The following is a 13,577-nucleotide window of genomic DNA, read 5'->3' as shown; positions in this document are numbered from 1 at the left end:
GGCTATTGTGTTAAACTATACACCCGTCAATGATGACACCCAGGTTTTATTTCCTTTTCCTGAGCCCCATTCTCCTGCTCCTTACCTGCTGGAGTTTTGTACCCAACACCACGTCATTCATTTCTGATTTCCATGTTTTTTCTTTCCCTCTCCTATCCTCTCCTCCTCTCCTCTTCTCCATCTTGTGTTTTGTCCTCACCCACCCATACCATTGTTCTGTCACCAGCTCGTCCTGTTGGTAAGTATGAGCTGATCCCATTGTGCATGCATTGCTTTCTTTTTCGCTGTCACACACAACATACACACATGCACACACACACACACACACACACACACACACATATACACACATGCTAAAGCTCAATAAATATTCCTAGACTTACAGTACCAGTCAACATTTTGGACACACCTACTCACGCAAGGGTTTTTCTTTATTTTGACTACTTTCTACATTGTAGAATAATAGCGTATCAGGAATCAAGGTACGACCCAAGTGCAGACTGTGTGAAGTAACAATGTTTATTGTAAGCACAGAGGCAGGCAAATGACAGGTCAGGGACAGGCAGAGTTCACTAATCCAGAGTAGGAGCAAAGGTACAGGACGGCAGGCAGGCTCAGGGTCAGGGACAGGCAGATTTCAGTAATCCAGAGTAGGAGCAAAGGTACAGGACGTCAGGCAGGCTCAGGGTCAGGGACAGGCAGAGTTCAGTAATCCAGAGGTGGAGCAAAGGTACAGGACGGCAGGCAGGCTCAGGGTCAGGGTCAGGCAGAGTGGTCAGGCGGGCGGGTAAAGGGTCAGGACAGTCAAGGGTCAAAAACCAGGAGGACGAGAAAAAGAGAGGCAGGGAAAAGACAGGCGCTGACAGGACGACCGCTGGTAAGCTTGACAAACAAGACCAACTGGCACAGACAGACAGAAAACACAGGTATAAATACCCAGAGGATAAGTGGGGAAGATGGGCGACACCTGGAGGTGGTGGAGACAAGCACAAGGACAGGTGAAACGGATCAGGCCGTGACATAGTGAAGACATCAAAACTTTGAAATAACACATATGGAATCATGTAGTAACCAAAAAACTGTTAAACAAATCCAAATATAATTAAGCAATAAGGCCCGAGGGGGTGTAGTATATGGCCAATATATCACGACGCAAAGTGGAGTGCCTGGATACAGCCCTTAGCCGTGATATAAGCTCAGCAAAAAAAGAAATGTCCCCTTTTCAGGACCCTGTCTTTCAAAGATAATTTGTAAAATTCCAAATAAGGTCACAGATCTTCATTGTAAAGGGTTTTAACACTATTGTCCATGCTTGTTCAATGAACCATAAACAATTAATGAGCATGCACCTGTGGAATGGTCGTTAAGACACTAACAGTTTACAGATAGTAGGCAATTAACGTCACAGTTGTGAAAACTTAGGACACTTTCTACTGACTCTGAAAAACACCAAAAGAAAGATGCTCAGAGTCCCTGCTCATCTGCATGAATGTGCCTTAGGCATGCTGCAAGGAGGCATAAGGACTGCAGATGTGGCCAGGGCATTAAATTGCAATGTCCGTACTGTGAGACGCCTAAGACAGTGCTACAGGGAAACAAGACGGACAGCTGATCGTCCTCGTAGTGGCTGACCACGTGTAACAACACCTGCACAGGATCGGTATATCTGAACATCACACCTGCGGGACAGGTACAGTGCTCAGACTGTCCACCATAGACTGAGAGAGGCTGGACTGAGGGCTTGTAGGCCTGTTGTAAGGCAGGTCCTCACCAGATATCACCGGCAACAATGTCGCATATGGGCACAAATCCACCATCGCTGGACTGGCAAAAAGTGCTCTTCATTGACAAGTCAAGGTTTTGTCTCACCAGGGGTGATGGTCGGATTCGCGTTTAACGTTGAAGGAATGAGCATTACACCGAGGCCTGTACTCTGGAGCGGGATCGATTTGGAGGTCGAGGGACCGTCATGGTCTGGAGCGGTGTGTCACAGTATCATCGGACTGAGCTTGTTGTCATTGCAGGCAATCTCAATGCTGTGCGTTACAGGGAAGACATCCTCCTCCCTCATGTGGTACCCTTCCTGCAGGCTCATCCTGACATGACCCTCCAGAATGACAATGCCACCAGCCATACTGCTTGTTCTGTGGATGATTTCCTGCAAGACAGGAATGTCAGTTATCTGCCATGGCCAGCGAAGAGCCCGGATCTCAATCCCATTGAGCATGTTTGAGCACATCTGGGCCCTGTTTGATCGGAGGGTGAGGACTAGGGCCATTCCCCCCCATAAATGTCTGGGAACTTGCAGGTGCCTTGGTGTAAGAGTGGGGTAACATCTCACAGCAAAAACTGGCAAATATGATGCGGTCCATGAGGAGAAGATGCATTGCAGTACTTAATTCAGCTGGTGGCCACACCAGATACTGACTCTTACTTCAGATTTTAACACCCCCTTTGTTCAGGGACACATTATTCAATTTCTGTTTGTCACATTTCTGTGGAACTTGTTCAGCTTATGTCTCGGTTGTTGAATCTTATGTTCATACAAATATTTACACATGTTAAGTTTGCTTTTTTACATTTTTATTGGCCATAAACCACAAACCCCCGAGGTGACTTATTGCTATTATAAACTGTATTACCAACATACTTAGAGCAGTAATTCCCGTGGTATATGGTCTGATATAGCACAGGTGTCAGCCAATCAGCATTCAGGGTTCGAACCACCCAGTTTATAATTTAGATTTTAGATTCTTCAAAGTAGCCACCCTTTTCCTTGATGACAGCTTTGCACACTCTTGGCATTCTCTCAACCAGCTTCATGAGGAATGCTTTTCCAACTGTCTTGAATGAGTTCCCACATATGCTGAGCATCTGATGCAGCACTCCATCACTCTCCTTCTTGGTCAAATAGCCCTTACACAGCCTGGAGGTGTGGAGGTGCGCAAACCAGATGGGATGGTGTATCACTGCAGAATGCTGTGGTAGCCATGCTGGTTAAGTGGGCCTTGAATTCTAAATAAATGACTGACAGTGTCACTAGCAAAGCACCATCACACCTTCATACTTCACAGTGGATACCACGCATGCGGCGATCGTCCGTTCACCTACTCTGCGTCTCACAAAGACATGGCAGTTGGAACCAAAAACCTAACATTTGGACTCATCAGACCAAAGGACAGATTTCCACCGGTCTACTGTCTATTCCACTTGTGTGTCTTGGCCCAAGCAAGTTTCTTCTGCTTTTTGGTGTTTTAGTAGTGGTTTCTTGGCAGCAATTCAACCATGAAGGCCTGATTCATGCAGTCTCCTCTGAACAGTTGATGTTGAGATGTGTCTGTTACTTGAACTCTGTGAAGCATTTATTTGGGCTGCAATCTGAGGTGCAGTTAACTCTAATGAACTTATCCTCTGCAGCAGAGGTAACTCTGGGTCTTCCTGTGTCGGTCATCATGAGTGTCAGTTTCATCATTGCGCTTGATGGTTTTTGCGGCTGCACTTGAAGCAACTTTCAAAGTTCTTAAAATGTTCCAGATTGACTGACCTTCATGTCTTAAAGTATGATGGGCTCTCGTTTCTCTATGCTTATTTGAGCTGTTCTTGACATAATATGGTCTTTCACCAAATAGGGCTATCTTCTGTGTACCCCCCCCCCCCCCTACCTTGTCGCAATTGGCTCAAACTCAATAAGAAGGAAATAAATAATAAAGAAATTCCACAAATGAACTTTTAACAAGGCACACCTGTTAATTGAAATGCATGTAGCTGGTTGAGAGAATGCCAAGAGTGTGCAAAGCTGTCATCAAGGCAAAGGGTGGCTACTTTGAAGAATCTCAAATATAAAATATATTGTGGTGTGTCCAAACTTTTGACTGGTACTGTACATACACACCCATTAACACCTGCACACATTCACACCTGATTATTCAACATACGAATACATGCACATGTACCTCCTTAGTTTGAACCACCCAACCCAGCCCTCCATTTAGTTGTGTGTTGTTAAGTTAGTTGTAACCACTCTGTTTCTCCAACTTGCTGGTCAAGATATTGTAGTTGATATGCAGTAGTTCTGATGTAGAGACTACAAGGGGAGAATGTATGTAAAAGCACCCGTGCTCATGAGTTGGTTTCATTCATTCAGGTTTGTGGCCAGCAGGATGAATGGTCTGTATGGTCTGGTACCTGTAGTAATGTTTCTTCAGAGAGACTACTAGACACTCACCTGTTGCATGTTCCCTGTAGCCTGTAGCTTGTAGCCTGTAGCTGTAACCTGTTGCTTCCCTTGATTCGTTTTTGCACATAATCAGAACTGACTCTAAATGTCTTCCTGCTGTGTTGTGGTGACAGTGGTTTCACTTCTCTGACCTTTGGTCTTCAGAGGCTCCCCAGTTTGTGGTGCGACCCCGGGACCAGATCGTGGCTCAGGGGCGCACAGCCACCTTCCCCTGTGAGACCAAGGGCAACCCCCAACCCACTGTGTTCTGGCAACGAGAGGGCAGCCAGGTAAGAAACACCTGTTTGAATAACGTGTGTTGAATGTCTGCATACTTGACTGTGCCTGCGTGTGTTAGCTCTTGCCTTCTCCTAATTGTCTTAATTGAGACATGAAGGTTTGGTCCTGATTGGACTGTGGCTAGGCTCATCGGACCAGAGGGGTCAGGACTCCCGTCCCCGTGACAGTCACATAATGAAGTGGCCATCAATCATCAGTCCACCCCGCATGCTCTGACCAGCCATTTCTTTCACAAGAAACAGCATTAATTTGCTACATTAGCGTCATTAGGCATAATGGGATTAGGCTAATGTCCTTGCCTTCCCCTCCGTTTGTCTGCTCTCAGGACGCGGAATGGGGAAAAATCTCATTTAAGCGATAGAGAGATCGAGATCTCAAGGCTATGAGTGGGCGGCAGTGAGGACTCACTCAATGTCAAGACCCCTACTGCAGGGCTTCATCACGCGCAGGGCTGACCGCCTCTCACCCACAGTGTAAATGACTAACCACCTTGAGCAGATAGAGGACCCTGACCCCTCTGCCCCCACACTTACTACTGAATTACACACACATTTCTAGGATAAGTGAGTGAATAGGAGCGCTAGTCAGTAATAAACACTGAGAATGGACATGGAGGAAAACAGAGTAAGGCTCCAGATGATTGGTTTGACTTGTTGGTGCTTTTTAGTCAATGCAGTGTGCTCTCGCATTGCACATGTGTGGTGTGTGGGACCATACTGTTATATAGCATTGTATTGCCAAGGATGACACTCACTGCAATTAAAACTCCCTCTGTTTAATTCCTGTCACTCTAAATGTCTCTCCTCTTCCTTCACATCTCTTATATAACTAACTGAATGTATTAACCATTTAGCACTGGACAGTTAACATGTACTATTCACCCTCGCTATTAACTGCAACATGTCAATTGTATCTCGCCATGTTTCCTGCTGGTTTTCTATTGGGCACAGGACAAAACACCATGTTAATGAGTCTCTCCTATCTTTCCAGGATCTGCTGTTCCCAAGCCAGCCAGCCCAGGGAGACAGCCGTGTGTCAGTGTCAGTCAGTGGAGAGCTGACCATCTCCTGTGTACAGCGCTCTGATGCAGGCTACTACACCTGCCAGGCCCTCACTGTGGCCGGCAGCATCCTGGCCAAGGCTCAGCTGGAGGTGGCAGACGGTGAGAGCACACAGCACGTATACACCGTGGACACACACACACACACACACAAGACACTGCAGACACTGTGCACCTGCAGATGCATATCCTAACCAACAGACACCTGCAGAACCTTTGCCAACACAATTGTGCGCCTTGCCTGAGAACAATGCACAGCTAAATGCAAGCACACAAACACTGTAACGAACATGGGAGACAGAGAGCTGGTTTTAAGCGCAGGGCGCAGGAGGTGTTTATTACAGGAGGAGGCAGGTAGCTGGGTCCAGGGGCAGGCAGAAGGTCATACACAGTCCAAAAAGGCAACAGTACAGGCAGGGAAAAGCCTAGTAACGTTGTCCGGGAGATCAGGCAATAGGTTGATACAGGAAATCCGAAAGGCTAAAGTACAGGCAGGGAATATGGAAAAGGCGTCGTTAGTGAGGCAGGCCAAAACTATCATACACGGGAGAATTACATTTCGGGAAACACAGCACTCCGAATAAGAGTGTCACAAAAACAAACAATACCTCACAATGATGGGGTGCAAAGAACTGAACTAAGGAGTGTGTGATGATGACATACAGGTTTGTGAACAGGTGATCAGAATTCAGGTGATTGGGATCTAGAGAGTGAGCTGCGTTCAGGGGATCTATGTGTTTGAGAGTGTGAGTTGGAAGCAGACGTTACACACACACACGCTTGCTTGAAAACATTGACTGAAGGGCTGGCCATAAAATGCGTCAGAGGCTGTCTGTTTAATGCTTGGCACTTATCTTGGCTGAGATGTGATGTGCCAAACGCTGCAGGAGCTAATCGGTCAAATGCCTTCATCCATTTCATTAGCGTCTCACTGTGGGAACCATAGAGAGGCCATGAATATCCTGAAAAGAGTGAAACTGTTCAGATGAAAACTCCCTCCCTGATGGAGTGTTACATTTACACTTCTCTCCTCCTCTCGAGGAGCATCATTATCTTAAGTGCTGAGGTATTGCCAGTTGGGAGCTGTTTGCCCTCCTCTCTCTCTGTCTCTCACTCTCTCTGTTTCTCTCTCTCGCTCTGTCTCTTTTCTCTTCCTTTCAATTAAGATTGTCCCATTGGGTTGCAAAACCTGGCTTTGAAACAGGTTATGACGTTTCGTCGACAGGTGTTTATGTTTTTGGACTCAACGGAGTAAACTTTGGAGTTATCATTTAAAGTCAAGTATGACAACAGACTATGGCTTATGCTACTACGGATAGTCAACAGTGTTTTGAGTGTGGGGATGTTGGCCCTAAGCGACAGGCTTGCCCGAAAAGAGACAGGGCAGAGGGAGGGGCGCAGGCGGTCCTCGTAACCCACTGATGTAGGGAAAGGTGGGCCGAGAATGGTACAGCAGTCACAAGCGCCTGTTGCTGAGGAACAAGTTGTCCGTGTTGAGGGTACTGAGTTGCAGCTTGTGCCAGAGGGGAATATAGCGTCTGATGTGCAGCAGAAAAATATTGTTGCAGGAGGTAAGGATGGATCTGGGGAGCCATTTCCCCAGACTGGTGAAGAGATGCCCAGTATGAGTGATGGGGTTCAGGCAGAGCTAGTCTCCCAGGTAGTGGAGGAGATGTCCTCTACAAGTAATGGGGTTCAGGAGGGGGTTCAGGCGGAACTAGTCTCTGAGGTAGTGGAGGAGATCCCTGATTATTTATCCGTTATTCTACCAGGTAAGTTGACTGAGAACACATTCTCATTTGCAGCAACAACCTGGGGAATAGTTACAGGGGAGAGGAGGGGGATTAATGAGCCAATTGTAAACTGGGGATTATTAGGTGACCGTGATGGTTTGAGGGCCAGATTGGGAATTTAGCCAGGACACTGGGGTTAACACCCCTATGATAAGTGCCATGGGATCTTTAATGACCTCAGAGAGTCAGGACACCCGTTTAACATCCCATCCGAAAGACAGCACCCTACACAGGGCAGTGTCCCAATCACTGCCCTGGGGCATTGGGATATTTTTTTTAGACCAGAGGAAAGAGTGCCTCCTACTGGCCCTCCAACACCACTTCCAGCAGCATCTGGTCTCTCATCCAGGAACTGAGCAGGACCAACCCTGCTTAGCTTCAGAAGCAAGCCAGCAGTGGTATGCAGGATGTTATGCTTCTGGCCCACTGATACAAGTGGGGAGAGGGATGTGAGGGGTCTGTGGCCTAAGTTTAAAATTATTTTGTTTAACAAGGCAAGTCAGTTAAGAACAAATTCTTATTTACAATGACAGCCTGGGAACAGTGGGTAAACTTTTCTAGCACAGGCGTTCCGCTAGCAGAACCCCTCGACAACATTCCGCTGAAAAGGCAGCTCGCGAAATTCAAAAATATTTTTTCAAAATATTTTACTTTCACACATTAATAAGTCCAATACAGCAAATGAAAGATAAACATCTTGTTAATCTACGCATCGTGTCCGATTGAAAAAATGTTAGGTCATAGCCAAGTCAAAAAAACAGCCATTTTTCCAGCCAAAGATAGGAGTCACAAAAAGCTGAAATATAGATAAAATGAATCACTAACATTTGATGATCTTCATCAGATGACACTCATAGGACATCATGTTACACAATACATGTATGTTTTGTTCGATAATGTGCATATTTATATCCAAAAATCTCAGTTTACATTGGCGCCTTACGTGCAGTAATGTTGTGATTCCAAAACATCCGGTGATTTTGCAGAAATACTCATAATAAACATTGATAAAAGATACAAGGGTTATTCATATAATTAAAGATAGCCTTCTCCTTAATGCAACCGCTGTGTCAGATTTCATTTATGTCCAAATAGCCACTTGTTTCAACCCACTAATTCATTTAAATGAGGCGCGAGCACTTCGTCCAGACAAAAACTCGAAAAGTTCCTTACAGGTCGTAGAAACAAGTCAAACGATGTATGGAATCAATCGTTAGGATGTTATTAACATAAAACATCAATAATGTTCCAACCAGAGAATTCCTATGTCTGATGAAAAGCACTGGAACGAGAGGTAACTCTGTCGGGAGCACGCGTCACGAGCCTGAGAGACCACTGACCCAAACAGGTCTCATGAGCCCCTCCTTTATAGTAGTATTCTCATTCACGTTTCTAAAAATGGTTGACATCTAGTGGAAACCGTAGGAAGTGCAACTGTATCCATATTCCACAGCCAAGCTTTGAAAAACTTCAAACCTCAGATGTCCCAATTCCTGGTTGGATTTTTCTCAGGTTTTTGCCTGCATATGAGTTCTGTTATACTCACAGACATCATTCAAACAGTTTTAGAAACTTCAGAGTGTTTTCTATCCCACACTAATAATAATATGCATATATTAGCATCTGAGACAGAGTAGGAGGCAGTTCACTCTGGGCATGCTATTCATCCAAAAGTGAAAACGCTGCCCCCTATCCCAAAAAGGTTAACTGCCTTGTTCAGGGGCAGAATAACGTTTACTTGATAGCTACCTACACAAATAGCTAGCTAGAACAAAGTGTTAATAAGATAAATTCAATAAAAAGATTCAAAGCAATACATATAAGTTCTCCAGTATACCTTGTCAGCTCGGAGATTTGATCTAGCAATCTTTCAGTTACTGGCCCAATGCTCTAACCACTAGGCTACCTGCCACTCCAGTTGAGGAAGATCAGGAGAAGGACATCTCTCCTGATATGATAGCAGCTGGCGACGACTCAATTTCGAATCTAGAGGAGGTAAATAGGTTCCTGGATCAGACGTTTGGGAAATCTGTCAAATTGGCAGATTTTTTTGATATTGATAAGTTTGTGAGGTTAGCTGTGGTGGTACAGAAGATGGTAGGGTTAGTCCAGTTGAGTGTGAAGAAGCGTTTCCACTTGAATAATGTTGTTACTGCTGTCATGGCAGCAGAAGGTATTGGGGAAAGGTTAAGAGAAAATTAAAACAATGATGACGATCATGCCTCATATGGTGTTTTTTTTCTCTTTGTCTGGTTTCTCTGTGGTTTCTTCTGCTTTTCCTTTCTCTTTGTTATATGGAGGTAATCTCAAAGATAATTCGTAAAAATCCAAATAACTTTGCACATCTCACTGTAAAGGGTTTAACCTTTCTGATCTCCCCATCCCGGATCCGGGATCGTGAATACAGACTCAAGCTCATTACCATAACGCAACGTTAACTATTCATGAAAATCGCAAATGAAATGAAATAAATATGCTAGCTCTCAAGCTTAGCCTTTTGTTAACAACACTGTCATCTCAGATTTTCAAAATATGCTTCTCAACCATTGCAAAACAAGCATTTGTGTAACAGTATTGATGGCTAACGTAGCATTTAGCGTAGCATTTAGCATTAGCATTCAGCTGGCAACATTTACACAAAAAAACAGAAAAGCATTCAAATAAAATAATTTACCTTTGAAGAACTTCAGATGTTTTCAATGAGGAGACTCTCAGATAGCAAATGTTCCGTTTTTCCTGAAAGATTATTTGTTTAGGACAAATCGCTCCGTTTTCTGCGTCACGTTTAGCTATGAAAAAACCCCTGTATCCAGGATTGTGTAAATCTATCAGCAAGCTCATTAGCATAACACAACATTAACTATTCATGAAAATGGCTAATGAAATGAAATTAATCTATTTGCTCTCAAGCTTAGCCTTTTGTTAACAACACTGTCATCTCAGATTTTCAAAATATGCTTTTGAACCATAACTAAACAAGCATTTGTGTAAGAGTATTGATAGCCTAGCATTGCATTAAGCCTAGCATTCAGCATGCAACATTTTCCACAAAAAACCATAAAAGCATTCAAATAAAATAATTTACCTTTGAAGAACTTCAGATGTTTTCAATGAGGAGACTCTGTTAGATAGCAAATGTTCCGTTTTTACAAAAAATATTATTTGTGTCGACTAATCACTCCGTTTTGTTCATCACGTTTGGGTAAGGGAAAAAAAAATAAAAAAAATAAAAAATCATTAAAACGCAAACTTTTTTCCAAATATTAACTCCATAATATCGACAGAAACATGGCAAATGATGTTTAGAATCAATCCTCAAGGTGTTTTTCACATATCTATCGACGATAAAATCCATCGTGGCAGTTTACTTTCAATTCTGAAGAAATGGAACGCGCATGGACTTACTGATTACGCACACAGGACACCGGGCGGGACACCAGGTAAATGTAGTCTCTTATGGTCAATCTTCCAATGATATGCCTACAAACACGTCACAATGCTGCAGACACCTCGGGGAATATACAGAAAGCGTAGGCTCATTCCTGGCGCATTCACAGCCATATAAGGAGACATTGGAACACAGCGCCTTCAGAATCCGGGGCATTTCCTGTATGAAACATCATCTTGGTTTCGCCTGTTGCATTAGTTCTGGGGCACGCACAGATAATATCTTTGCAGTTTTGGAGACGTCAGAGTTGTGTCTTTCCAAGGCTGTCAATTCCATGCATAGTCGAGCATCTTTTCGTGACAAAATATTGCGCTTAAAACGGGCACGTCTTTTTATCCAATAATGACACAGCGCCCCTATAGGTTCAAGAGGTTAAACACGGTTTCCCATGCTTGTTCAATGAATCATAAACAATTAATGAACATGCACCTGTGGAATGGTTGTTGAAATTAAGGTCACAGTTATGATCACTTAGAACACTAAAGAGGCCTTTCTACTGACTCTGAAAAACACCAAAAGAAAGATGCCTAGGGTCCCTGCTCATCTGCGTGAATGTACCTTAGGCATGCTGCAAGGAGGCATGAGGACTGCAGATGTGGCCAGGGCAATAAATTGCAATGTCAGTACTGTGAGACGCCTACAAATGCCCGAGTTACACCAGGAACACACAATCCCTCCATCAGTGCTCAGACTGTCCACAATAGGCTGAGAAAGGCTAGACTGAGGGCTTGTAGGCCTGTTGTAAGGCAGGTCGTCACCAGACATAACCGGCAACAACGTCACCTATTGCCACAAACCCACCGTCGATGGACCAGACAGGACTGCTCTTCACTGACGAGTGGTGGTTTCGTCTCACCAGGTGTGATGGTCGGATTCGCGTTTATCGTCGAAGGAATGAGCGTTACACCGAGGCCTGTACTCTGGAGCGGGATCGATTTGGACGTGGATGGTCCGTCATGGTCTGGGGCGGTGTGTCACAGCATCGACGGACTGAGCTTGTTGTCATTGCTGGCAATCTCAATGCTGTGCGTTACAGGGAAGACATCCTCCTCCCTCATGTGGTACCCTTCCTGCAGGCTCATCCTGACATGACCCTCCAGCATGACAATGCCAACAGCCATACTGCTCGTTCTGTGCGCGGTTTCCTGAATAACAGGAATGTCAGTGTTCTGCCATGGCCAGCGAAGAGCCCGGATCTCAATCCCATTGAGCACATCTGGGACCTGTTAGATCAGAGGGTGAGGGCTAGGGCCATTCCCCCCCAGAAATGTCTGGGAACTTGCAGGTGCCTTGGTGGAAGAGTGGGGTAACATCTCACAGCAAGAACTGGCAAATCTGGTGCAGTCCATGAGGAGGAGATGCACTGCAGTACTAATGCAGCTGGTGGCCACACCAGATACTGACTGTTTCTTTCAGGGACACATTATTCAATTTATGTCCAGTTTATGTCTCAGTTGTTGAATCTTGTTATGTTCATACAAATATTTACACATGTCAAGTTTGCTGAAAATATATGCAGTTGACAGTGAGAAGACGTTTATTTTTTTGCTGAGTTTACCAAAGGTAGGTTCTCTCAATATTTATGGGGAAATGGGAAGGAATAAGTGGGCTTGGGTTTTAGAAGTAATAAAACAGAAAAGGCTTAATGTAGTTTTTTTACAGAATCATTGTGATGAGGCTAACGCGATTGACTGGGATATGTGGTCGGAGGGGCAGCATATACTAATTTCAGTGCTGGGGTGGCAATTTTGTTTTCTTCAGGCTTAGGTGTGACTGTGGTATCTACAACAGAGATTGTTAATGGTTGGGTTTTATTGGTCAAGGCAGATATTATGTTATTTTCTTAATCTTTTGTTATGTTTATGCTCCTAATGAGGGTACAGGGCGTATTGCTGTATTTGATCAAATAAAGGAAACCTTAAGAGTGTGACCAAGAGGGGTGTATGTTTTAAGGGGGGTCTGGAACTGTACAGTGGATTTTACTGTTGATCGCACTGCTGAAGAACCTCACCTGCAGTCAGCTATTTGCCTGTCTGGTTTATTAACTGAGTTTGAGCTTTCTGATGTGTGGAGAGTAAGGAATGCGAAAGTTAGGCAGTACACATGGCTCAACGTTAATGAAGGGGGTGTCAGTGCAGCAAGTTTAGACAGGTTGTATGTATCTGAGCAATACTGTAGTAGGGTTGGAAGGTTAGACAGGTTGTATGTATCTGATCACTACTGAAGAAGGGTTGGAAGGTTAGACAGGTTGTATGTATCTGAGCAATACTGTAGTGGGGTTGGAAGATTAGACAGGTTGTATGTATCTGAGCAATACTGTAGTAGGGTTGGAAGATTAGACAGGTTGTATGTATCTGAGCACTACTGTAGTAGGGTTGGAAGGTTAGACAGGTTGTATGTATCTGAACACTACTGTAGTGGGGTTGGAAGATTAGACAGGTTGTATGTATCTGAACACTACTGTAGTAGGGTTGGAAGATTAGACAGTTTGCATGTGTCTGAGCACTACTGAAGTAGGGTTGGAAGGTTAGACAGGTTGTATGTATCTGAACACTACTGTAGTAGGGTTGGAAGATTAGACAGGTTGTATGTATCTGATACCTACTGTAGTAGGGTTGGAAGGTTAGACAGGTTGTATGTATCTGAACACTACTGTAGTAGGGTTGGAAGGTTAGACAGGTTGTATGTATCTGAACACTACTGTAGTAGGGTTGGAAGGTTAGACAGGTTGTATGTATCTGATACCTACTGTAGTAGGGT

At 44.4% G+C, this 13,577-nt stretch overlaps 1 protein-coding gene across 8 annotated transcripts in view; it reads left to right on the top strand.

Moving 5' to 3' along the window:
* The window catches only part of LOC110533890 (roundabout homolog 2), a 184,927-nt gene that overhangs the window by 131,545 nt on the left and 39,805 nt on the right, over positions 1-13,577 (top strand). For 5 of the 8 annotated variants that reach the window (XM_021618476.2, XM_021618474.2, XM_021618473.2 and 2 more), the window contains exons 7-9: positions 227-238; positions 4,382-4,506; positions 5,507-5,678. In XM_021618476.2, the coding sequence (XP_021474151.2) occupies positions 227-238; positions 4,382-4,506; positions 5,507-5,678 (309 nt within the window). The remainder of the gene's footprint in view (positions 1-226; positions 239-4,381; positions 4,507-5,506; positions 5,679-13,577) is intronic. The other 3 variants (XM_021618477.2, XM_021618475.2, XM_021618480.2) reach the window with 1 other exon arrangement.

Source organism: Oncorhynchus mykiss, chromosome 10 (genome assembly GCF_013265735.2).
Source record: "Oncorhynchus mykiss isolate Arlee chromosome 10, USDA_OmykA_1.1, whole genome shotgun sequence".
Taxonomy (NCBI): Eukaryota; Metazoa; Chordata; class Actinopteri; order Salmoniformes; family Salmonidae; genus Oncorhynchus; species Oncorhynchus mykiss.
This window is presented reverse-complemented; position numbering and strand designations above follow the sequence as displayed.